At 41.6% G+C, this 25,637-nt stretch overlaps 1 protein-coding gene across 4 annotated transcripts in view; it reads right to left on the bottom strand.

The window, feature by feature from the left end:
• Positions 1-25,637, bottom strand: part of LOC113437975 (connector enhancer of kinase suppressor of ras 2-like) — a 327,810-nt gene that overhangs the window by 140,463 nt on the left and 161,710 nt on the right. For all 4 annotated transcript variants that reach the window (XM_087940977.1, XM_087940974.1, XM_087940976.1 and 1 more), the window contains exons 4-6: positions 20,446-20,533; positions 4,778-4,819; positions 828-947 (exon numbers count right to left, since the gene is read on the bottom strand). In XM_087940977.1, coding sequence (XP_087797103.1) covers positions 828-947; positions 4,778-4,819; positions 20,446-20,533 — 250 coding nt within the window. The remainder of the gene's footprint in view (positions 1-827; positions 948-4,777; positions 4,820-20,445; positions 20,534-25,637) is intronic.

The following is a 25,637-nucleotide window of genomic DNA, read 5'->3' as shown; positions in this document are numbered from 1 at the left end:
ATCCCTAAGAGCTGTTGGAGTCTGAGTTTGACCTCAGTTTGTTCCCTATCCTAATCTCTCCGGCAACATTGAATTGTTAAATAGGGCAAGCAAAACCTTTGCCAGACCAATTCTTGAATATAGCTCATCCAGCTGGAACCCTCACTGTATATTGGACATTAACACAATTGAGCAACTTCAGAGGTATTTCTCAAGAAAAGTTTTCCACTCCTCCACTCCCAATAGAATTTCCGATGCTTCCAGGCTGGAAATTCTGGACCTGGACAATCTGGAACTGTGCCGCCTGTGGTCCAAACTAAGCATGTCTGCTACAACAAAATTGTTTGCTACAACGTCTTGCCTGTCAATGACTTCTTCAGCTTCAACCACAACAATACACGGGCAAACAACTGATACAAATTCAAAGTAAACCACTCCAAACTCGATTGCAGAAAATACGACTTCAGCAACAGAGAGGTCAATGCCTGGAATGCACTACCTGACTCTGTTGTTACAGCCTCAACCCCTCACAGCTTTAATCTCAAACTGTCTACCATGGACCTCACCCCATTCCTAAGTGGTCCTTAAAGGGGGCGTGCATAAGCGCACCAACGTGCCTACTGTCCCTATCTTACTGTCCCCATTTATCTGTATTTTCTCCCTTTGTTTATGTTTATGTTCATACCTATACTTGTTATCTTGTACCTGTTTGACAAACAAATAAAATAAATAAAATAAATACCACCTGAAGCAACTATTTCATGATACCTATGGTAGGGCTGCTATCCCCTTTAATCATCTTATTTGTTTTCAGAACTCTGATATTCTTCTACTTTGTTCCTGCTTACCAAACCTTCACTGGGCATGATGCTGGTAAGATGAACAACTTCAAGATGAGCTGACTGAGACACCAGAGAATCTGATGAAAGAGAGATGATATGATCACAGATACCAGACAGCGTTTTACACTGTGGGAAAGGAGGAGAGAAAAAGAGAGAGAGAGAAAAAGAATTCAGCACAAAACATTGTAATGGAAGCACAAAGACTCACATCCAAACATTATCTGCCTGGTGCGCATCTATTTGAACCAGAAAATATTCACAAGTATTTTTTCCCTCCACTTCCCTAATTATTACCAAGTTTGACATCATGGAAAGCTCCTCTTGTTTTGTTTTGCTTGCTGTTTTTCCACCCCCTGAGTGTAATGTGTAAACTAAGCCATTGCAATTTTGGGATTGGGTTGATGGGTTAATCCAGCCAATTGGTTAACAAAACAAGCTTTACAAATATGGGATTCAAACTGCATTATGAAATCATCTGTTTGCTATCCTTTCATGGCATCTATAGGATAAAATCCTATCTCCTTCTGTTTATTAGTAGGTCTATATCTCTTTGCCTGGTCAGTTCTTCTGGTTCTTTCCCCCAAAAAACCTTTTTATGAGCCCCACTTTTTGCAGCGTTCTCTGAATAGGATTTGAGCAAACTAGCACCAATGCCTTTAACAAATGTATCTAATCATGCAGTAGTTTGCACAACCCAGGATCCCAAGTTGCTAGGGGACAAGTGGCTGAACATTGTTAGTATGCTAATTGACACATCATTCTTATTCTTCCTAGAAGAGTCATTTAAGTGAGGAACCATCCAACAGGCACCACCCGGAGCAATTCTCACAGGGCTTATTGAACGATGCTTAAGAAATGAACAACTAAAACTAGGCTTATAGGCAATATCTTTGCCTTCCTGGGTAAAGCTAAAGGACTACCCATCTCAGCATGTTTCTCTTGTCCATAATATCCCAGAGCTGGTCCAGATTCAGCCTCTTTTTAATGCATTGAATAGCTTAGCATTTTCTTGGGCTATCTGTTCCACGGCAGAAGCTGCCTTGTTCTCCTCACTGTTCCATCACAGTGAATTGACAGCATACTGAGGCATAGTGTTGGTGTTGGTGAGCAAGCTACAGCCGAAGGCGCACGCCACTCGGTTCCCTTCCCACCAAAGTGGTCGCTATATTTCTACTTGTATTTTTACATGCTTTCAAACTGCTAGGTTGGCGGAAGCTGGGACAAGGAATGGGAGCTCACTCAGTTATGCAGCGCTGGGGATTCGAACTGCCGACCTTTCTGATCGACAAGCTCAGCATCTTAGCCACTGAGCCACCATGTCCCTCTTTCTGTACTGTATTATTATTCCCCAATATGGCTATCCATTGCTTGTTGGAAACTTACAGCAAAGGAGAATGAAGCATCATTGTTCTAATTGGTTCTGTGACCAAACTGTCAATTTGTCCATTGTCAAACAGTTTTTCCTAATATTTCAGGAAAGCCTTTCCTTTTCTCTTATCAGTCAATATGTCCAAAGCTGAATTGATGCCTTAGACATTTTCCATTGTTTGCCTTTTCTTCCTGTGAATGTTGTGCAGAGGATTGCTTGCTAGGACATTTGAAACAGCACAAAACTGCCTTGTTCAGCATGAACATTTTGCGTTGTTCATTTGTTTTCTGAGAGGCATTCAAAGATTAACCTTTGACCAAAGGTACTTTAGGTATTAAATTTTGGCAGGAAAATTCATACATAATGAGAAGAAGGGGGTGGTTTTCTTCAGTGCAATTTGGCAAGGTACAAAATCAGGCCATATGCAGATTAGGCTCAAATGATCAAAGGTTAGCTTTGGGTTTATCGCTTTCATATCTTCATATAACTAGAATATGATGATATTTTCTGATTTCCTTTTGCTACCACATTGTAACTGCAATCTAAACCAACTCTTTGAGGTGTTATGGCACTCAGAAGACCAAGATACCTTTCGTTGAAAACAAAAAACAAAAGAGAATTGTGGTATCTAGGAGTAGGCTGCTGGAGTTATTCTCTTAACATAACATTAACGTTGTCCAAATTTGGGGGCAGTTTATGATTAGCCTGTAAATTTCAACTCTACTATCTGAAGTCTCAGAAGCAGCCCCAAATCATGCAGTCCTACCTTGACATGGTGATTAAAAAAAATAAATGGAATATACAACACTGATGAAAGAGTTATGCCTCACTCTGATAAAAAGAATGACCATTATTAAAGCAGAAAATTGATGCTAGCTATCTGCCTTCAGAACACAGACAAGCTTCTGCCCCTTCAGTCTAAAACTAAGAAAGAAATAGACGAAAGGTTTTGCTGCCCTAAATTGCATATATACAGTGGTCTCATTTGTAAACTTGCTGGAATTCTTGTAGCATAGCCTTAAGCTTTCCTTTAATATATTAATGACAGTCCTGAGATTCTAGTTATCTAAATTAACTCTTTCCAGTCTAGACTACAAGGAGGGAAGTCCAACAGCCCCAGACAAGCGTAAAATAAAAAGTGGTTATAGAAGGAGCATCGATACCAACAGGCTCATATTCACATAATACATAGCACTTTGATAAATTCAATCTGAGTGTAAGCAGGAAGCATCCTTTTTAAAAAATGCTGATTACTGACCCTTTTGTAGAAAAAATTAAGCTCAGGTGGCTATCGATCAGTGACATTCCAGGTATGATAAGTGTCTACCAATATTTGCAATTGTAATCTTTAATTAAGCAAAGGATCATGATGAATTTCATACATGTAATGCCATCATAATTAACATGATGTCTCTGCACATTTTTTAAAAAAAGAATTCTATAAATAGTGGAAGGATTAGAATAATTGTTTTGGAGTGTTTTGGCAGTCAATATAGATTTATAAACTGAGTGTTCACAAAATGACATTCGCTATAGATAAGGCATTTTAGTTCCATCAAATGTTGCCCACTTTTGTACTAGATTATATTGGAGAAAAACTAACAATATTTGTATTACTACAAGTAGGAGAATATAAAGGGAGTACATTTCCCCCCCCTATTCGGCGTGGACTCATCTTCTTTCAGAAATGGCCATCATTTCCATTACAAAGATAGGAGGTCAAAATCAAGCTGTTGATTTCTCAACGGTTTTCTTCCCTTGCTCAAAAGATTTCTGAGATATTTACAATTGCCGACAATCTATGACTTCCTCAAAACTATACACACACGGTTCCTTCAGCCATATGTGCCAGCACCTTCCCTGGTCCTTAGGCAGAAAAGAGACATGAGCATCCTGAAAACATGCCACGAATGATCTGGTAACTTTGGTAACTTTCTGTGAGTAGGGTAGTATCTCTGCTCTGCCCCACAGTTGGACTCCTCTCCCTGTCCCTTCCTCTCCTTCTCCCACTCTCTCTCCCCTCCCTCTCCTCTCTCCCTCCTCTTCTCTCCTCCCCTCCCTCTCCTCTCTGTTTCCCTCTCCCCTCCTCTCCCTCTCTCTCTCCCATTCCTTCTCCCACTCCCTCTCTCCTCTCCTCTCCTCTCCCCTCCTCTCCCTCTCCTCCTTCCAGAATGTCCACTTCTCAAGTTGAGGTGGATGCAAATAGATTTTGAAGGACAAAGTCACGACTGATGTACGTTGCATTAGTCACCTATTTGGGTTCGCTGCCTTGATTGTCTGGATCGCAACCTTAGGCCAAATTATTTTAAGTAAAACAAATTAAATTAAAAAAAAATGTGAGAGGAATCGCTATCGTCATTTTTGGGCTAAATAACTGCAATTCTAATGGGGCTTCCACATCAGAGGAACACCTTAAATCTCTTCTAAATCACATTAAGCCAGCAATCAATTCCCTGCATTCGGCGTGTTTTTCTCAAAGCCAAATGTGTACAGCAGTACAGTCCTGATTTGCAAAATAATGATTTCCAATGAGGTAGACTGCACAAAGCATCAAGCACACCCACCCCAAGCTACAATGGGCACTTACCACATGAAGAATTTTATTTTCTGTTTCATACACTGTGCAATCCTGCAAAAGAGAAAGGGGAGGGGAAGAATTCTTAAAACTTCCACAGAATTCTACTTTGTTCAGTTAGATTAGCTGCTCCTTGAAAAATAGCACGTTACTCTGCTTCAGATGACAATCCATTGGAGTGCTCCAATCGGATTCCATCTGCTAATAGAGAAATAAATCTATCTATTTATCTCATTTTTGACACCGCCTATCTCTCCTAAGCTGGCAGTTTGTGATACAAACATAAAAAGTGGTATAAAACCATAGATACAACAAAGTTAAAATAGAGTTAAGAACAACATTAAATTAAAACATTGCACCTTTTTAAAAAGCAGATCACATCACCAGCCACCCTCAGAACTGCATATCACTCTTTGACCCTCATGCCACTTGGCAAAGTGGGTCTTAATTCTTACTATTCCAAACTTAACATGACCAGTAAGTACTTGGAGTCAACTGCAATGCAGAGGTAGTTGGGTTGGAAAAAAGCAAACCATAATTTTTAATGGCATGCAAAAATATCTTAAAGATTATTTGCAACTTTCTGGAAAGAAGGTAAGAGAGAGAGAGAGAGGGAGAAGGAGGGAGAGAGAGGGAGGGAGGGAGGGAGGGGAGAGGGAGAGAGGGAAAGGGAGAGGGAGGAACCCTATGCCAGCACATTACATTGAGTTAAACTCTTTCGGTTCTAACTTCCATTACGAAAGATGGTTAAACAAATATGTCGAAGGGGAACACCAATTTAACTCGCCTAAAAAATAATGCCAGCAAAAAATCTGTACACCAGAGATTTTTCTGCCATGTACCTTAGAGTAAGCGTCCATCCAGGACAATCTACATCCTGTTTTACCCTTTCTTACAAATAGTAATTATTTTCCCATTCTCTTTTATAGTCTTCTGTTGTTCGGCGTTGATTTACCCAGGAAGGCTACGACATCTTGAAAAGTGTACATTTTATGTGTGTTTGCATTTCTGGTAAAGTGGTGCTAAATGTTCCCTCTGCACTTATTTTGACCCTTCCCTCCCCTTTCAGGTAGATGGGAAAAAACAGCTCCAGGCCAAAGAGAGGTTCCAAGGAATTTTCATGACTGAGTGGCAGGTTTCTTGCTGTCACCTGAATTACAGGTAACTCAAGTACCAAGCATGAGAGCTCTGCTTTTTACCGAATTTGTTGTTCAGCCACCTGCAGGCTCTGTTGTTTATCAAGGCTCAGTTAAATTCCCAAGGAGCTTTCAAGAGAATAACAAAAGGGTAATTCTTTTCCTTTGCCCAGTCATGTTTGAGTCTAGAAATGAATTGGAGATGCACATCTCCATTTCATAGCCGAGCGAGCCAGCATTGTCCAAAGACATTTTTGTGGTCATGTGGCCAGCATGGCTATACACCAAAGGCACATGGAACATGGTTACCTTCTCCCACTAAACCAAGATAAAGGTAAAGGTTCCCCTCACACATACATGCTAGTCATTTCCGGCTCTAGAGGGTGGTGCTCATCTCTGTTTCAAAGCCGAAGAGAGCCAGCGCTCTCCGAAGAAGTCTCCGTGGTCATGTGGCCGGCATGACTAAATGCTGAAGGCGCACACAGTGCTGTTACCTTCCCACCAAAGGGGTTCCTATTTTTCTACTTGCATTTTTACATGCTTTTGAACTGCTAGGTTGGCAGAAGCTGGGACAAGTAACGGGAGCTCACCCCATTACGCAGCGCTAGGGATTTGAACCACTGAACTGGTGACCTTTCTGATCGACAAGCTCAGCGTCTCAGCCCCTGAGCCACTGTGTCCCCTCCCACCAAAGTTGTACCTGTTAATTTACTTGCATTTGCATGCTTTCAAACTGCTAGGTTGGCAGGAGCTGGAGCAAGGAACAGGGGTTCACCCCCATCGTGTGACACTTGGGTCCTGAATTGTCAACCTTCCAGTCAACAAGCCCAGCATTTTAGGCCACTACACTTCCATCAAGAAGATGACAGGGAGCAATTACGTCAATTTTGGTGAATGTACTTCACTCTTATCCTAGCCACAGAGTTACGCCATCACTTTATTTACCTATTCAGCCATGGGGTTAGTAAACAAATGCCAGCTGTTTTGCAAAAACGCTCATACAGTCTTCTCCAAGGATTATGCATTGGCAGAAAGAAGTTAAGTACCCCCAACCTGCTACAGTTCTTGATCTACCCGTAAGACTTGCTTTGCTTCTGTTAAGGTTATTTTTTTTCTCCACCTTGAAGGAATAATCTCAGTTTGACTCCAGTAAATCAGGACTGTCTGCAGACAAATTCAGTGAGAGGCAACAACTAAGCACAAATCCTGACGGTATAAAAGAGATAACAATGACATTAGCATTTCTTTTTTGAGTGGGTGGGTGGGTAAGAACAGAATAGAATAGAACAGAATAGAATAACAGAGTTGGAAGGGACCTTGGAGGTCTTCTAGTCCAACCCCCTGCTTAGGCAGGAAACCCTACACCACTTCAGACAAATGGTTATCTAATCTCTTCTTAAAAACTTCCAGCGTTGGAGCATTTACAACTTCCGGAGGGCAAGTTGTTCCACTGGTTAATTGTTCTCACTGTCAGGAAATGTCTCCTTAGTTCTAAGTTGCTTCTCTCCTTGATTAGTTTCCAGCTTCTTGTCCTGCCCTCAGCTGCTTTGGAGAATAGCTTGACTCCAGGGATCTGACCAGCATAACAACTGGTTTCGGGGAGCACACACATGCTCGTCAAATGTGTGCTGCACACATGTGCACGCTACTGGCTCCGGCAAGCCTTTACCTTCTCCAGCTGATGAGCAGCACTCAGCTGTTCCACACAAAGCAGCTGTGGAGGAAAACACTAAAGGACAGCCTAAAGCCTGGGTGGGCAAGAGGGCCAAACAGCAGACCAAAACCTCATTCCAGCGAACCGGTTCGGTGTCAGCTGCTCTTCGGAACTACTGGTTCAATAGAACTGGACCGAACTGGTAGGATCAGTGGTGGGATTCAAATAATGATTTCTTCCAACAACCAATTCACCAAACTGCTCAGAAGGTTAACAACCGGTTCTCCCGAAGTGGTGCAAACTGGCACCACTGGGTAGGATCCCACCGCTGCTTGATCCCCTCTTCTTTGTGGCAGCCCCTGAGATATCAGAACACTGCTAACCCTGAATAGACTTCTCCAGCACAAGATGCAAAACATAGACTAATCTCAGAGGCTTTGAACTAACTACTGAGATGTTTGGGCTTCTAGGTCTGGGTCACACGAGCTTGTTTGGTTTTGGGAACAGGGATCGTCCCACTTTAGAGAACCAGCTTGGTATAATGGTTAAGGGCCCTAGAGTAGAAACCTGGGAGATGGTGAGGGCTTTTTTTTATTATTATTGGCAGTGGTTTTTAGGATGGAGGATTTAAAAGAAAAAGATTTTTATTTTTTAAGACAAACATATACAAACAAAACCTTAAAAACATAAGACCACCTTCCATTTTATATACATACAGCGTGTCAGTTGGTGACAAATCTTTTGGGCTATCCTTTCGTAGTCATCACTCACAATTTATGTAAATTCTCACATTGTCACTCTAACATATGCTCATATATTTATCAGTTATTAATCATTCATGACTAAACTATTTATTATGATGGACGATTTTAATGATGTTTTTTAATGTTTTATGTTGTAAGCCAGCCAGAGTTATTGGATACAGGATGGGTGCCAAATTGTCAGAGTATATTCATGAAGCGGAATAGAGCTTGGTAACAAGGTCAGCCAATGAATAGGCATAGCAACTAAATCAGCCAATGAGGATAGTTTGGAAACTGAAACTAGAATTAGCCTAGGCTGGAAACTGAAACCAAAAGTAGCTTACGTGGCTCTTTGTAAGCTCTGCAGCTATGTTGAGCTCTTGAGTTTGTCCATTGAAGAGGAAACTAACTTGCTTGCTGAAGACTGGAGCTCTGCTCTGAACTTGCAACATGTTTCTGTTTGAGTTTGCTCCATGTTGGAGAAATCTACAACTGGTTTGTAAAATCTTATTATGTTTATAAAGACATTAAATGAAGAATCAGCCATCTGTGTTTATTTTTCTGGCACTGAATTATCGCTGCGAAACTCTCAATACAAATACATTTTATAAATAATGGATATTATTTATAACATTCATTAAATAAATGGATGGATGGATGGATTCTTATTTTTTTTCTCTCCTAGTGTTGTGAAAAATAAAGCTTGGAAGATGAGGAAGAGGATGTAAAAAAACGTTTCTATTCACATCACTATTTTAGGGCACTTGCTGGGAAGTATCCTTCCCATTATTTCTTATGCCAATGTTCAACAATTGTTTTCTGAAAGAAACAATGACACTGGAATACATCACACGGCGCAAGTCCACATGGAATCTGTTCAAAGACAGGGTCATGCTTGCACGGCAGACAATCTTATCAATATATTCTGGTTGGGTTTTTAAAAAATGTTTGTCTTAGCGACAGTTTCCCCCATGGGCTGTCTCTCACCAACACGCGAGCATGGATGGATGCACACAAACACGGACAAGTCAGACGTCAGCTACAGGCAGAAATGGCCGCAGTGTGTATGTGGCTTTGTTTGCTCAGTTGTAAACCTCCTTCCAGGGAGACTTCATGAGAAAGACAAACATGAGCTGGGTGTGTGTGTGGAAGAAACAGACAGAGGGGGAGAGAGGGGGGAAGAAGGAAGGAGAGAGGGAAGGAGAGGGAGGAAGAGAGGGAAGAAGAGAGGGGTGGGAGGCAGAAGGTGAGAGAAGAAGAAGGAGGGAGGGGAGAGGGTGAGAGAGGAAAAGGGAGGGAGAGAGGGGGGAAAGAGGAAGGGAGAGGGAGGAAGAAGTAGGGAAGAAGAGAGAGAAGGTGTGGGAGGAAGAGAGAGGGTGAGGAAGAGAGGGAGGAAGGGAGAGGGAGGAAGAGAGGGAGGGGAAAGGTGGAGGGAGAGAGGGAGGAAGTGGGAAAGAGGGAGGGAGAGAAGGAGAGAGGGGGGGAAGGGAGAAAGAAAAGGTTTTCAAATGGCATTTGGTCAAGGGGATTGTGTGAAAAATAGGAAACAAAGGAAGGATCTCGCTCATAAGAACCTTCAATTTAAAATAAAGTGTCTGTAGAAGTATCTTTGATGTACATTAGCATAATTGTGAGAAAAGTTCGAGGCATTACTGCTTTCATTCTAGTCCCAAAGGCATATTTTCTGATGCTTTAGTTGGAGTCAGAAAGTGACAGCCAACATCACTTATGCACAATTTCACCTATTGTGTGTTTACTGAAAATCTATTCCTGACTGTGTTTCCCTTTGTTCTGTGGGAGCGAACCAGAAGATCAACTGAAATATAGACTTGATTGTCCATTCAGTTTGCTTCATAATCCTGCCTTTTGAGCAAGATTAAGCCGCCTTGAGTCGCCGTGGGCGAGTAGGCAGCAATATAAATTCAATAAATAAATTCAATAAGTAAGATAAAAAAGGCTGGTTTTCTGTTAGATGTCTCCCAAGGCTGGGAGTTCGGACCAGCTCTTGGTTAAAGAGTTAAGCTCAATGCTGAAGGAGAGAGTTAAATTCCAAGCCATTCTTAGCTTCACACTCCTCTTGGAGATCAGAAATGATCCTATTGACTCTTGATGATGGGAAATCAACAGTGAATGTATCATTTATTGAAGATAAATTGGATCAAGCCAAGACATCATTTAATCAATGTTCTATGCCAAGAAGCAATTTGCTATTACTTTCTCTTAGATGTGTTTTCTACTTAGCCTAGAATTGCTACCTAACCCAGAATTCCTTGGTGGTTCCCATCCAAGTAATAAATAACCAGATCCAAACTTAATTTCTGATCATATATAAGGCTGGCCAACTGAGAGGTTGCTGCACATATTAACATCTAAAATCTTGATGGAATTGATGGAATCCCATGCTAGTGTGCTGGATACACCCTATACCTGAAGACATTTTTTTATAACCATGGTTGCTTGATGAAACCATACTACCCAGGTTTGTTGGCAACACAAAGCCATAATGCATCATTTGCAAGCAACAATGGTTGGGTTTATATAGCACATGAAACCAAAACAAAAATCGTATCATGGTTCAACACAATGTGGGGACACAGCCCAGAGGGAGGAAAACCAACTTCTTCAGCACAAGATGCAAAACATAGACTAATTAAAAGATGTTGACAACTCCGCCATCCTGAATAAGAGGCAATAAGAGGCAATTACACCCTCAGTCTTTTGGGAGGGGCTGAGAAAAGTTTTAGATGGCCATTGAAGGCCACGAAAGACGTGATAGAGATTTTATCATGGGGGCCACAATCCAAATGAAGAGCTTCTGACACCTTCCAAAAATGTCATTTAGAAACACATGAGGGGTAATGTAATCTACCTTGGGAGGTCTGCAGCATCTCCATTGCAGAGGGTCCAAGCTTATGTTGACAGGTAGTTCTTGACTTACAACAATTTGTTTAGTGACCGTGCAAAGTTACAATAGCACTGAAAAATGGGACTTATGACCGTTTCCCCGCAGTCCGTTATGGGACCGTTACCACCTTTGCAGCAACCCCATAACCATGTGATCAAAATTCAGATGCTTGGCAACTGGTTTGTATTTACGACCATTGCTGTGTCCCAAGCTCATGGGATCCTCTTTTCTCATAAGCTGTTCTGGCCAAGGCTTCCCGAGACTGTAATTAAGCACACACTTAGTTAAAACAAATCTTGTGTTATTTCAACGCTGGGAATTATGTTCATTCCCAGCCGGTAATGAGTCCCAAACAGTCCCTCGAGATAAGCACCCACCTTTCTCTCCTTTGAATTGCTGCCAACAGCTAAAGTGCTAAATGAATTATTAAAAAAAAAACCAACCAAAGTACAAAGTCCACATAGAGCTTCAAGGATTAAGTGTGAGGACTAATTATAAAGCCATTTGTTCAGGGTTGTTATACCTTCAAATAGTTGCTAAACCAATGGTTGCAAATTGTGGATTATCCGTAAAACTAAATAGCAATAGCACTTCGACTTTACAGTGCTTTACAGCCCTCTCTAACTGGCTTACAGAGTCAGCATGTTGCCCCCCCCAACAATCTAGGTCCCCAGTTTGCCTATCTCGGAAGGGTGGAAGGCTGAGTCGACCTTGAGTCTATGAGCATCAAACTGCGGGCAGTTGGCAGTCAGCAGAATTAGCCTGCAATATTGCATTCTAACCGCTGCCACCACCACGGGCCTAGAATATACAGTTCTAGAATCTTGTGACTTGTCCATGGTGCTGAACTATGCTCCCCGTTAGCATAATGTAGTTGGTTTGTTTTGGATTAGCCAAGTCATAGTGCTTTTTAAATAATGTGTAAGGGATGCATGGGTGTTGCGTGTGAATTAAACCCAGCTATTGCGGCTTAATCAAATCATGGTTAAGTAAACCAGTGTTCCATCTTTCCTTTCAGATCAATGAATCTTCTGGCAAATTGACTAGAACTGCCTTTGGAGAGTCTCCCCACACATTCAGATTCTTCCCATATGTTCATACATGTAAAATTGCAAAGTACTTTTTCATATATGAGCCGTTCTACCAGTTTCAGACCTGGATATCCAAAAGTGGTCATAATGGGACACAGGGACCTCTTTCTGATGTGGGCAAACCCAACTCTGTGTCTCTATAGCTTGTATAGGGGAAAGGGACACCAACGCCCAAAACAAACTATTACTTTTTATTGCTTTGGGTATTTGCACAGTGTACAATAAAATACAGAATGTTTGGCTTAAATTGGGTGAGTTCTCTATCCTAGAAAATATTCCCTAACATAAAATACATCCCCACATTTTTCCATTTGGCAGAAATCCTCCCCCCCCCAAAAAAGGCAAATAGATCACACCTGGATGTAAATCCCCAGGACTAATAATAAAGCCAAATAAACAGGTAAGCAAATGAATCAGATGTATTCTTTAGCTGATGAATGAAATGGAATCAAATCTCCAGTTCTCCTGTTTTTCTTTTAATTTTACCAACGATGGCATTCCTTCCTTATAAGATTTTCTCTCTCTCTCTCTCTCCCTCTCCCCCGCCCCCCCCCTCTCTCTTTTTTTGCCAGAAATACAGTTATTAAGGGGGGAAATGACTTGTCTCCCCAAGCAATTACAAAACATTCCTGGTGGCAATTCATCTGCTTCCAGGCTAACGTTGAACATGATTTCCCTTACAGCTCTCGATTTAACTTCCATTCCCCCTGTTTTAAAAGGCTCCTTAAAACAGTCAGTTGGCTTCCAACAGGATGATGAGCTCTGATATAATTGCACAGTGACCGGGAGGCAATCACAGATGGATGCTGAACTTGGCTGTATGGGAATGAACTAATTAACAAAAATCCCCTACCCCCCGCTGATCCCCACCTCCAAGCCTCCTCTTTTGTATTTTAATGAAAATGCGTTTTATAAAGAAAAAAAAACAAAACTTTTTCAGATGGTGTTTGAGTTTCAAAACAGACATCTTTGGTATCAGATTTTTTTTCAGATGCCTTCTGAGTCTCACAACAGCCATTCTCTATAATGAAGTTTCATCCGACGAGTTTTTTTTTTTTTAATTGAAGAAATGCACCAATTTAACATTGGAGGGTCTTTTTTTCGCTCATACACAATGTGACTTCCTTCTCAATCCACCTTAGACCCATGCTTTCAAATATGAGTAGATGCTTATGGTTGGAAAACCCTGAGTTTCTTTTGTTGTTATTAATCTGCTCCTGTAAAACATCTGAGTGGGGGTTAATTTGAGCAGTGGCAGAATTATTTTGAAACAGAGCTGACTCAACGGCCATATGACTTACTTCAAAGCCTTGTTTCTCATTAGCAGCTTGCAAATGCTAAAATCTAAAACTGTACGAGGGGCACCAAGTTCATTTCAACTGCTACCTTTTCTTCTGCCTCTTCTTTTCCTACTAATAGAATAGAATAACAGAGTTGGACGGGACCTTGGAGGTCTTCTAGTCCAGGGGTCGCCAACCTTTTGGACCTCAGGGACCACCAAACTCATAATTTTAAATCCCGCAGACCAGAGACCATGGGAAAATCCCCCCAAAAGACTGCAGGAAAATTCCCCATCCCGTTTTCCTACCGGTCAATCATTCTTTATTTGGGATCGCAGGATACCGTCTCCAGCTCTGTTCTCAGGGGGACAGAGAGAAAGACTTTTGACTTCATGCAAGGAAAGCAGCAGAAGCAGCAGAAGTCTTTCTTTTTCTCCCCCAAACTCCACCAGAAATAAGTTTTTGTGAGACTTGTCGTGCCGGCGAAGCCTCTTGGAGCAGGAGGCCTTTCAGGGTCCCAAAGACTCATTTCTGGCGGAATTTGGGAGAGAGAAAGAAAGACTTTTGCTGCTTTCCTTGCATGCAGCCAAAAGCAGAAAAAGAAAGAAACAGAAAGAAGCAGCCTGGTGGCCAGGCCAGATGCATAGGGTGAGTGGGGCAAGTTCCCCCTCTCCACCCTTTCCCCCCTCCCCTCACTATTTCGTGTTGTTCACAATGCAAGTGACATAAATCTTGTGTTCCCGTGGGCCATGTAGGTGGAGCAGCCTTGTGTTCCCGCGCAGCCTGGATTAATTGCTTTGGGAGTGATATTTCTCTGCAGACCACCAAATTTTTCTCGGGGACCACCAGTGGTCCCCGGCCCACTGATTGGTGACCACTATTGTAGTCCAACCCCCTGCTCAAGGAGGAGACGCTATACCCTTTCAGACAAATGGTTGTTCAATCTCCAATTTTGGTCACCACAGTATAAAAATGATGTTGAGACTCTAGAAAGAGTACAGAGAAGAGCAACCAAGATGATTAGGGGACTGGAGGCTAAAACATATGAAGAACGGTTGCAGGAACTGGGCTCGGCTAGTCTAGTGAAGAGAAGGACCAGAGGAGACAGGATAGCAGTCTTCCAATATTGGAGGGGCTGCCACAGAGAGGAAGGGGTCAAGTTGTTTTCCAAAGCACCCAAAGGCCAGACAAGGAATACTGGATGGAAACTGATGAGGTGAGATTCAACCTGGAAATAAGAAGAAATTTTCTGACAGTGAGAACAATCCACCCATGGAACAGAAGTTGCCTTTGGAAGTTGTGGGAGCTTCATCACTGGAGGCTTTCAAGAAGAGATGGGATTGCCATTTGTCAGGGTCTGCTTGGGTAGAGGATTGGACTAGATGGCCTACAAGATCCCTTCCAACTCTGTTAATCTGTATCTGTATCTCTTCTTAAAAACGTTCAGTGTTGGAGCGTTCACAATTTCTGGAGGCAAGCTTTTCCACTGATTAATTGTTCTGTCAGGATATTTCTCCTTAGTTCTAAGTTGCTTCTCTCCTTGCTTAGTTTCAACCCATTGCTTCCTGTCCTGCCCTCAAGTGCTTTGGAGAATAGCTTGACTCCCTCTTCTTTGTGGCAGCCCCTGAGATTTTGGAAGACTGCCATTATGTCACCCCTAGTCCTTCTTTTCATCAAACTAGACATACCCATTTCCTGCAACCATTATTCATATATTTTAGCCTCCAGCCCCCTAATCATCTTTGTTGCTCTTCTCTGCACTCTTCCTAGAGTCTCAGCATCTTTTTTTACATCGTGGCAACCAAAGCTGGGTGCAGTATTCCAAGTGTGGTCTTAATGGCATCATCTAAATAAAATGGAGATGCGAGTATCCGAGCTTTAGTTCCACAGAATGAAGGCAACTTTCAAATGGTTGTGGTAGGAATCATTAAGTACATGTGGAAATCAATCCTGTACTGGGCCTCATCTTCTAAAGATCAGAGCCCATTGGACCATTAAATCCAGAGCTGAAAATTACCTACTGGCTCTGACTGTTTCTCACCACTGCTAATGATACATATCTTCAACTCAGGGAAAGTTCTGTCAACTAAGGCCAGCTGCTGTGTTTTCTTGGAATCTCATACTGTGTTAACTAGTTTTGCATTTATTCTACAACCGGGAAATAAAATATTCTAAGAGTTTCAGAGGTGGCAAGAGTTAGGAAAAATATTTGCAGCCCTTCAAGAAGTTGCAGAAATTACTATCTTGGAGACACTTATAAAAATTTTAATATTAATATCCCAAAAGTTTTTTTTTTAAAGGCAACTGGACTTCCTTTGTTTTTGCTTTTTCTTGAACACATTTTGCTTCTTACCCAAGAAGCTTCTTCAGTTCTTCAGTCAGAAGTGAAGAAGCTTCTTGGCTGAGAAGCAAAACGTCTTCAAAATATACAAAATAAAACAAAGAAAGTCCCATTGCCTTTTGAAAAAAGCACCTTTGGGATGACTGAGCATCCCCCTAGACATTTAATATTAATAGTAATAACTATGTACTACCAATATTAAAGGGCCTTGGGTACAATTCCAAAACATCTGAAGCATCATTTGAATACCATTGGCGTTGACAACTTCCCTACCAGTCAATTGCAAAAGGCAACCACACTCGGAAGAGCTTACATCCCTGCAACAATACCTCTAATGCTACAAACATCAAGACCATCAAACATCAAACATCTATCCCAGATCCTTGGAAAGGACTTGACAGGTAGACAAAATTGCCAAATCAAGTCTGAACCTCTGGAAATGAACATAGTAATAATAACTGTGGATCAGAGGTGGTATTCAGCAGATTCTGACCAGTTCTGGAGAACCAGTAGGGGAAATTTTGAGTAGTTTGGAGAACTGGCAAATCTCACCTCTAACTGGCCCTGCCCCCATCTCTTCTCTGCCTCCCATTGAGTCCCAGCTGATTGGCTGGGTCTTCTTTGGTTGCCCTGCACAGGAGAACGGAGCTGGAAAGCAGGTTAGTGGGGTGGGGAGGGATTGAGGATTTTGCAGTATCTTTCCCCTGCCATGCTCACCATGCCACACCCACCAAGCCACACCCACCAAGCCACGCCATGCCCACCAAACCATGCCCACAGAACCGCTAGTAAAAAAATTCGAATCCCACCACTGCTGTGGATCACCTAGGTAGCTGCTGCTAGAAGATGGCACAGACTGACCATAAATCATAGCATGACCAAAATAGTGATGATAATGCATTGGAAGAGCTCCAAGAAATAAGTAAGAACTGGGGGGACTGGTAGAGAAAGTAATAGAAAAACGGAGAAGCTAAAGGCATGTAATCCTTGACTTATGACCACAATTGAGTCCAACAATTCTGTTGTTAAGTGAGACACCTGTTAAGTGATTTTTGCCCCATTTTATGACCTTTCTTGCCTCAGTTGTTAAGAGAATCACTGCAGTTGATAAGTTAGCAACCTGGTTGTTAAATGAATCTGGTTTCCCCATTGACTTTATTTGTCAGAAGGTTGCAAAAGGTCTTGGGATACAGCAATGGTCATAAATATGAACCAGTTGCCAAGCATCTGAATTTTGATCCCATGATCATGAGGATGCTGGAAATGTCATAACTGTGAAAAATGGTCATAAGTCACCTTTTCCAATGCGGCTGTAACTTTGAAAGGTCACTAAGTGAACTGTTGTAAGTTGAGGACTACCTGTACTCTAGGACTTTAGAATTCCACCAGACATTCACCTGTCACATAATACCCCAAATTTGATGATAAAGACAAAAAAAACCCTTTGGATAATGGATGTGGCAGTACCTGGAAACACTGGAATGGAAGAGAAAGAACTGGAGAAAAATCACAAAATACAAATAGATGGTATTTAATTTTGTTGCGTGAGGTGCGATGACAATAAAATAAAGTAAAGAGAAATGAAACATTTTCAAAGAAAACCAAAAAGTCCAGTTGCCTCTTGAAAAAGCACCTTTGGGATTCTCAGCGTTTCCTGGGCTCCCGATGGGCTTCATAAGAGGATGGTTTTGAAAAGATAGGAGGGTGGGCAAACAAGTTTCCGATGTCAACTATATTTCCAAGAATGATTCTTTTCTACATGACTCCAAGTTTGCTTTTTTAGAGCATAAAAATAACTGGATGCATTCCAGTTTACCTGGAAAATGAGCAAATATAGCTCTTTGCAAGGCACTTAAGCCTGAAAAAAACTACATATTTCTCCATTTCCTTCATACAACGGGAAAAGTAAATTGAAATATCCATTTTTACCACAGCATTTTGGTTCAACTCTTGAAACCCAAAGAGAATAAATTACATTTGGGCTTAGAGCTGAATTTCTGAGCAGACATTTCCATCTGTGTAGCACTAGCACTTTGACTTATATACCACTTTACGGTGCTTTACAGCCCTCTCTAAGCAGTTTAGAGAGTCAGCCTATTGCCCCCAACAATCTGGGTCTCCATTTGATCCACCTCCAAAGGATGGAAGTCTGAGTCAACCTTGAGCCTGGTGGGATCTGAACTGCAAAATTGCAGGCAGCTGGCAGTCAGCAGAGGTAGCCTGCAATACTGCACTCTAATCACTGCGCCACCATGGCTCATGTAGTTGTTTATGCTTTCTGCTTTATCCCTCAAATTATTTACAATGCAACAGTTTTCAGTTCTGGACACTGACTGTAAGAGAGCTCCTCTTAATCCCATGCAAAGCCAAATAAATTATTTTTAAAGAGCAAAACCATTCTTCCTTGGTTTTCCAAAGCATGCATTTTAAAATGCATATTGCATAACTGAAGGGAAGAAAAAACTATTTGCTTGCCACATCAACCTAATTTAAAACCGTATTTGGTGAGAGAGTTTTATGCCAAGGTGCCTAGCATCAAAGCAGCTTCCAGGGAATCTGGACAAAAGCCAAAATCCAAGGAGCAGATGGTCAATTAAACAATAGAACCATTTACTTAAATTCCAACAGTTAGAAGAGGTTACTGGGGAGAGGACAGGCAATTGAAGTTTCGGAGAGGATAAATAAAGGAAGACCCCACCCCTGTTTGCATAGAATTTAGAAATAGGTACTGCATTTAAGTACTTGAGCATAGAATTGGAATACGAGAAACATATATTTTCACAGCACAACAAATTTGTGGAATTCCTGTTGCAAGAAAGATTACTTAAATAGATATTAAAAGGCAGGAGTTTAATCATACAATGGAGTGATCATCCATCAACAATATATACAGGTAACCCATGACTTATAACCACAGTAGGGACCGGAGTTTCTGTTGCTAAGGTAGGTGCTCATTGAATGAGTTGCACCCAATTTTACAATCATTTTTTCCATAGCAATAGCACCAGTTAGCAACAGCACCAGTTAGCAACAGCACCAGTTAGCAATAGCATCAGTTAGCAAGACTTCTATACTGCTTCTATACTGCTTCACAGTGCTTTTACAGCCCTCTCTAAGCAGTTCACAGAGTAAGTATGTTGCCTCGGACATTCTGGGTCCTCATTTTACCCACCTCATAAGCAGGGGTGGGATTCAAATTTTTTAACAACCGGTTCTGTGGGTGCCACAGTTGGTGGGTGTGGCTTGGTGATCATATGACTGGGTGGACATGGTTTGGTGGTCATGTTATTGGTTGGGCGTGGCCAACTCAATATCACTCACATTGAGGCACGCATCTTCTCGCTTGGCCTCTCATGACTGTGGGGATGCTGCAACAGTCGTAAGTGTGAAAAATGGTCATAAGTCACTTTTTTCAGTGCCATTGTAATTTTGAATGAGCACTCCACATAAGCAAAGTACCAGCAAAGGAAGGAAAAAAACTCCAGAGAGGTTCCTGAGATAGGATGTCTAGTCTTGCCACGAATGTAAAAAGGGTTAACGGAGAGCCAGTTTCTGTAAGCAACACCAGAATGTTTCCTTCCTGCCTTCCTTACAGGATTAGGCCAGTAATTTCTTCTAACAACCGGTTCTCAGAACTGCTTAGAATGTTAACAACCGGTTCTAGCAAATAGGTGCGAGCTCGTAGAATCCCACCCCTGCTTGTAAGGATGGAAGACTGAGTCAGCTTTGAGCCAGTCAGAATTGAACTGCTGGCAGCTGCCAGTCAGCAGAAGTAGGATTGAACTCCAGGCTGTGGGCAAAGTGAGCCTGCAACCCTGCATTTTAATCACTGCGCCGCCAGAGCTTCTAATAGCACTAGTGATAGCACTTAAGACTTAAATGCCGCTTCACAATGCTAAGCAGTTTACAGAATCAGTATCTTGCCCCAACAATCTGGTCTGTCATTTTACCGATCTCAGAGGATGGAAGGCTGAGTCAACCTTGAGCTGGTCAGAATTGAACTGCTGGCAGACGGCAGTCAGCAGAAGTAGCCTGCAGTTCTGCATTCTAACCACTGCGCCACCACAGCTCAGAAATTAAGCAAATCACTGCAGTTAAGTGAATCGTGCATTATTAAATGAATCCAGCTGCTCTCATTGATTGGAAGCTGACTGGGGTGATTGCATTTGGTGATCATGTGATCCCAGAACTCTTCAACCATCATCAATACATGCCATTTGCCAAGAGCCTGAGCTCTGATCATGTGACCCTGGGAATATTGCAGTGGTTGTATGTGTTTGGACTGGTTATAAACCCCTTCGTTCAGGATTGTTGTACCTTCAAGTGGTTGCTAAACCAATGGTTGTAAGTTGAAGATTATCTGTATAACTAAATAGCAATAGCAACAGCACTTAGACTTGTATGCCGCTTCACGGCACTTCACAGCCCTCTCTAAGCGGTTTACAGAGTCAGCCTATCGCCCGCAACAATCTGGGCTGTCATTTTATCGACCTCGGAAGGATGGAAGGCTTACCTGTTGAACAACCTTACCTGTTGAACAACGGTAGTGAGTTCTAAGCAGAGCTGAACAATATTATTTTTCAGCAGTGAGTATTCTGTCACGCTGACAAATGGAGACCTACGGAAAAGAGAGAATTTTAACATCTGAGTTCATTTATCACTGATAATTCCTGTAATAAGACAAGCTTTATTAACAATTTGTCCTAGTCAACAAATGGTGAGGAATGAACCTTGAAAACACAGATTTGTTCTACTTGGTGGAGTGTCAATAGAAATACGTCAACATATCATCAAGAAATCGGTTAGACAAACCCCTTAAGCAGTTTCACCTTGGCCTTCTACAATATTGCACAGAGAGTAAGCCTGAACCCCAGATGAAAATCAGCTGGATCAGATTCAAGTCAAATTCTGTGGGTTCAGTTGCAAATCTTTATAGCACAACCTATGTTACAATACGAAGCCTTCTGCTCCTGCTCCAGGAGTGTGAGGGAGGGACTGAGTGGATAGATCTGTTCTTTTATTGGTTGGTTTTTATCCCACCTTTTCTTCTTATCTTATATCATATCTTATCTTATCAATATATAAAAGTGAAATGCCACTCACGCATAATAACAAACTCTCCAGAACTGTAAAGGCTACAAACTTGAAATTTGGCACATATGCTCCTCTTGGCTTCTAGGTGCTCACTAAGAAAGGATTTTTCAAAATGACCATCAGATCATTAGTATTTTGTATATTATTATTATTATTAACATGTTCTGATGCTAAGGAGTTCCACATCCACTCCCCACCTGAAAAGAAAACTCTTCCAAATGTAAAACACAAGCAGAGGAGAGGAGTTTCAGTTTCAGTTTTAGTTTCACAGCACCAAGCAGCTTTAGTACAGAACAGTTGAGCTAAGCCACACCCAGGCTCCTTGCTGTCTCCTTGCTCACATAGCAAATACTGTTCCAGTTTCCAAACAGCCCTCAACTCTCTCACTCACTGACAGGACACTAACCAGATGAATACTGATGGATGCTGGTAGGCAGAGGCAGATTTTCCCTCCTGATTTTCCTCCCCAAAACTAAGCCCGATCACATAGTTTCGTAGCGAAGCATGGGTATCCAGCTAGTGACTTTATAAGTAACGCAAGGAAGCCAACATACTTAATACTCTTAAAAAGGTAAAGTTTTCCCCTGTCCAGCTGCATCCAAATCTAGGGTGTGGTGGTCTTCTCTGTTTCTTAGCTGAGAGAGCCAGCATTGAAGAGCCACGGTGGTACAGTGGTTAGAGTGCAGTACTGCAAGCTACTTCTGCTGACTGCTGGCTGCCTGCAATTTGGCGGTTCGAATCCCACCAAGCTCAAGCTTGACTCAACCTTCCATCCTTCCAAGGTGGGTCAAATGAGTACCCAAAATTGTTGGGGGCAATACGATGACTCTGTAAACCACTTAGAGAGAGCTGTAAAGCACTGTGAAGTGGCAAATAAGTGTAAGTACTATTGCTATTGTTTGAAGACTCTTCCATAGTCATTTGGCTGGCATGGCTACAGGATGCTGTTACCTTCCCACAAAAGTGGTACCTATTTACATATCTACTTGCATTCACATCCTTTCAGTAACCAGAGCAAGGATGGGAGCTCACCCCTGCCTATGGTCTTGAACCTGGGTTTTCAGCTGACAAGCTCAGTGTCTTTAACCACTGAACTATCACCCCCTCACACACAATACGCTTACCTTCTATTTTCCCTACAACAACCCTGGGATGTGGGTGGATTGAAAGAATGATTGGCTCAATGTCTCTCAGCCAGCTTTCAAGTCCAGGGCAGGATTAGAATTTACATTCCTCTAGTGCAAGGATCTTCAAGCTTGGCCAGTTTAAGACTTGTAAACTTCAACTCCCAGAATTCGTGAGCTAACATGACTGGGGGAGGAATTCTGGGAATTGAAGTCCACAAGTCTTAAAGCTGTCAAGTTTGAAGACTCCTGCCCTAGTGATTGGCTCAAAGTCACCCAGCTGGCTTTCATGTCCAAGGCAGGACTAGAACTCACAGTCTCCTGGTTTCTAGACCAGCACTTTAACCATTGCACCAGATGGGATCTTCCTATGTTAACTTCTCTTCCTGGAACCTGCTGTTTGGTCAGTTATTTCAACTCCAGTGAAATATCAGAACTATGGACTTATGAACATTGTTTTGATTTTCTCCCTTTAAATCACCAAGGTGTGCCATTTTCCAAACAGTATCCATTATTATGATAATTGTTCTGCTTTCCAGAGGAAGGATATGTAAACTGGGTGGTGAGGATTCTGCCTTACCTAGGTTCAGAGGTGGTATTCATCAGGTTCTGACCAGTTCAGGAGAACCGGTAGTGGAAATTTTGAGTAGTTCGGAGAACCAGCAAATACCACCTCTGACTGGAAATTTTACAGTATCCTTCCCCTGCCATGCCCACCAAGCCATGCCCACAGAACCGATAGTAAAAAAAAAAAATTGAATCCCACCACTGCCTACGCTGGACTGCCGGCATTATGCTTTCCAGCTTGTCTACAATTCAGTTAATCTAATTAATTAACTGAATTAACCTAGTTCAATGAATTCAGTTACAATCCTTCACTCTTAGGATTTCAGCTCACCTGGTAATGATAACATGTAAAGCATGCAGAAAACTTCAGTTTGATTCCAAGAAAAATCCTTAAATCCTAATGCAGAGCTCTCGGCTGGATCAATCCTTAAAATGACTCAAGTCTCTAACATGGGTAAAGCATTTTTGGAGGGAACAGATAGGGAACAACCTGCTTACCAAGAAAAACTGTTATTCCCCCCACTTCAATTTAACAAATGGCAGTTCACTTTCCGTGATCAATGGCAGCTTATCAGCCCTGCTGAAGAGTAGATAAGATACCTCTCAGTTGCTTCTGAGTAGCCCATAAATCTGACCACTTCAGGTTTGTCTGGATTTGCGGTTTCTAACTGGATGGTGCTAAAAAAATATACAGGCACGTTAATTTTTATTTCAGCAATGCCACAGAGGGAAGGAGTAAAAATCTCCCTCTTCCGGGTGTTTTTCAGAAAAAGCACCTCTGTTTTCTTCAATGGCCATTGCTTATCTTCTTTTGCATTCTGTGGCTTAATCAAATCTAGTTAGTTACTGCATTGTTTATCCAGATGGAAGATGTGATGCATTGGATAATGGCCCACACTTTGATGCTCTTCCTCAAAATCCTGAAGTAATAATTTAAGTAAACAGTGGAACAAAGTTGAAGAGATCTTGGAGGTCTTTGGGGGGTCTAGTCCAATCCCCTACTCAAGCATGAGATCCTGTACTTTTCTGTATAAATGGCTGTCCAATCTCTTCTTGAAGACCTCCAGTGATGGAGCTCCCACAACGTCTGAAGGCAACTTCTGTTCCACTGGTTAATTGTCCTCACTGTTAGGAAGTTTCTCCTTAATTCCAAGTTGCTTCTCTCTTTGATTATTTCCAACCATTATTTCTTGTTTGTCTTGCTTCCTCCTCCTTAGGGCTGAGACAACTGTTCCAGCCAGCTTTCTACCTAAGCCACCGTCTCCTGGTTGCTAGCCTGACCCCTTAACACCCCCTCCCCAAACTGGCTGTCCTAATGAGCTATTAGCAATTTAGATTCTGACTTATAAATAGCTATCCACTTCTTTTTTTATTATGTTTTATTGTAGTTCCATTATGACAACTCAAAACATCATAATTTCAACAGCATTTTTGACATCTATACAAATTCTTACCTTATATATCTTAATACATTGTGTTTACATTTATCTAACATTAATTAATATCTTTATCCATAATTGTTATTCTTATATTCTTAAATATTCTACATATTTATCATTCATTTTCTTGCAGCCTCTTACAAATTAGTTTTCCTATTTTATTTCTTATTCCTGTTTGTTACCCAACCATACCATTTGTACCAAATTAAGAAATATTCAAGAGTCTTCTTTTTCTTTCAATATCAGTGTAAGCATATTCATTTCAGCATTAGCTATCCACTTCTAATTATACAACTGCTGCATAGGGTTGGGACTGTGATTGGAAAGGCTTATAAATCCAGTAAATCATCACCATTTTTCAGAGAGAGTTATGCATACAAAAGATGTCAAGTTCAATCCATACCATTTCCAGTTAAGGTTGGAACAATTCCAACTTCAAACCCTGGAGAATTGTCAGCAGGCTCCATAGTATTAGAGTAAGGAACTGTGTTCCCAATCTTGGTAGTTTCCAAAAACGTGAACTTCAAGTCCCAGAAAGTTAAGCAATGGATAGCCTGGCTGGCTCCACATAGTTGGAAACTGTCATGGTTGGGAATAATATAATAACAGAGTTGAAAGAGACTTTGGAGGTCTTCTAGTCCAACCCCCTGCTTTAGCAGGAGACCCCGTACCCTTGGCTGTCATGTCCCTCCTTAAAATTCTCCAGTGATGGATGGACCACCTACAACTTCTGAAAGCATTCCACTGATTAATTGTTCTAACTGTAAAAAGATTTCTCCTTAGTTCTAGGTTGCTTCTCTCCTGGATTCGTTTTCACCCTTTGCTTCTTCTCCTGCCTTCTGGTGCTTTGGAGAAAAGCTTGACTGACTCTCACTCTTCTTTGTGGCAGCCATTTATTTATTGGAACGCTGCCATCATGTCACCCCTCGTCCTTCTGTTTTTATACATATAATTATGTATGAAGTCTGTTATATGTGGAAGAATGGCTGATGAAGATGATAATGGAACTTGCAGAGATGGCTAAATTAGCTTCTTTGATTTGGAGAAAAAACAGTTATCTACATTTATGGTTGACTGGAAGCCCTATAGAGGCTTTTTGCATAAAACGGCACAGATGAATTTAGGTTCTGTGCTTTTGATGATTAGGAAAAAAAAATACCCCAGATAATAGTAAATAGGGCTTTCTTTTGTAATCATAGATTAAGAGGTAATTTTGTAATTATACTTATTTATTAGATTTTATCCTTCTTTATCACTTTATAAGTAACTCAAGATGGCGAACTTCACTAATACTCCTTCCTCCTCCTATTTTTCCTCCCATAATAACTACCCCAGATAACCAGTGAGTTGGGGAGAGAAAGAAAAGAGAAAGAAGAGAGAGAAAGAAAAAGAGAAAGAGAGAGTGGGGGGGAGCAGGCTTAAAGTTACCCAGCTGGCATTCATGCTTAAAACGGGACTAAAACTCCCAGTCTCCTGGTTTTCCTGCAAAGGAAATTGG

Source organism: Pseudonaja textilis, chromosome 12 (assembly GCF_049901715.1).
Source record: "Pseudonaja textilis isolate UNSWEBS1 chromosome 12, rPseTex1.2, whole genome shotgun sequence".
Lineage (NCBI taxonomy): Eukaryota > Metazoa > Chordata > Lepidosauria > Squamata > Elapidae > Pseudonaja > Pseudonaja textilis.
This window is presented reverse-complemented; position numbering and strand designations above follow the sequence as displayed.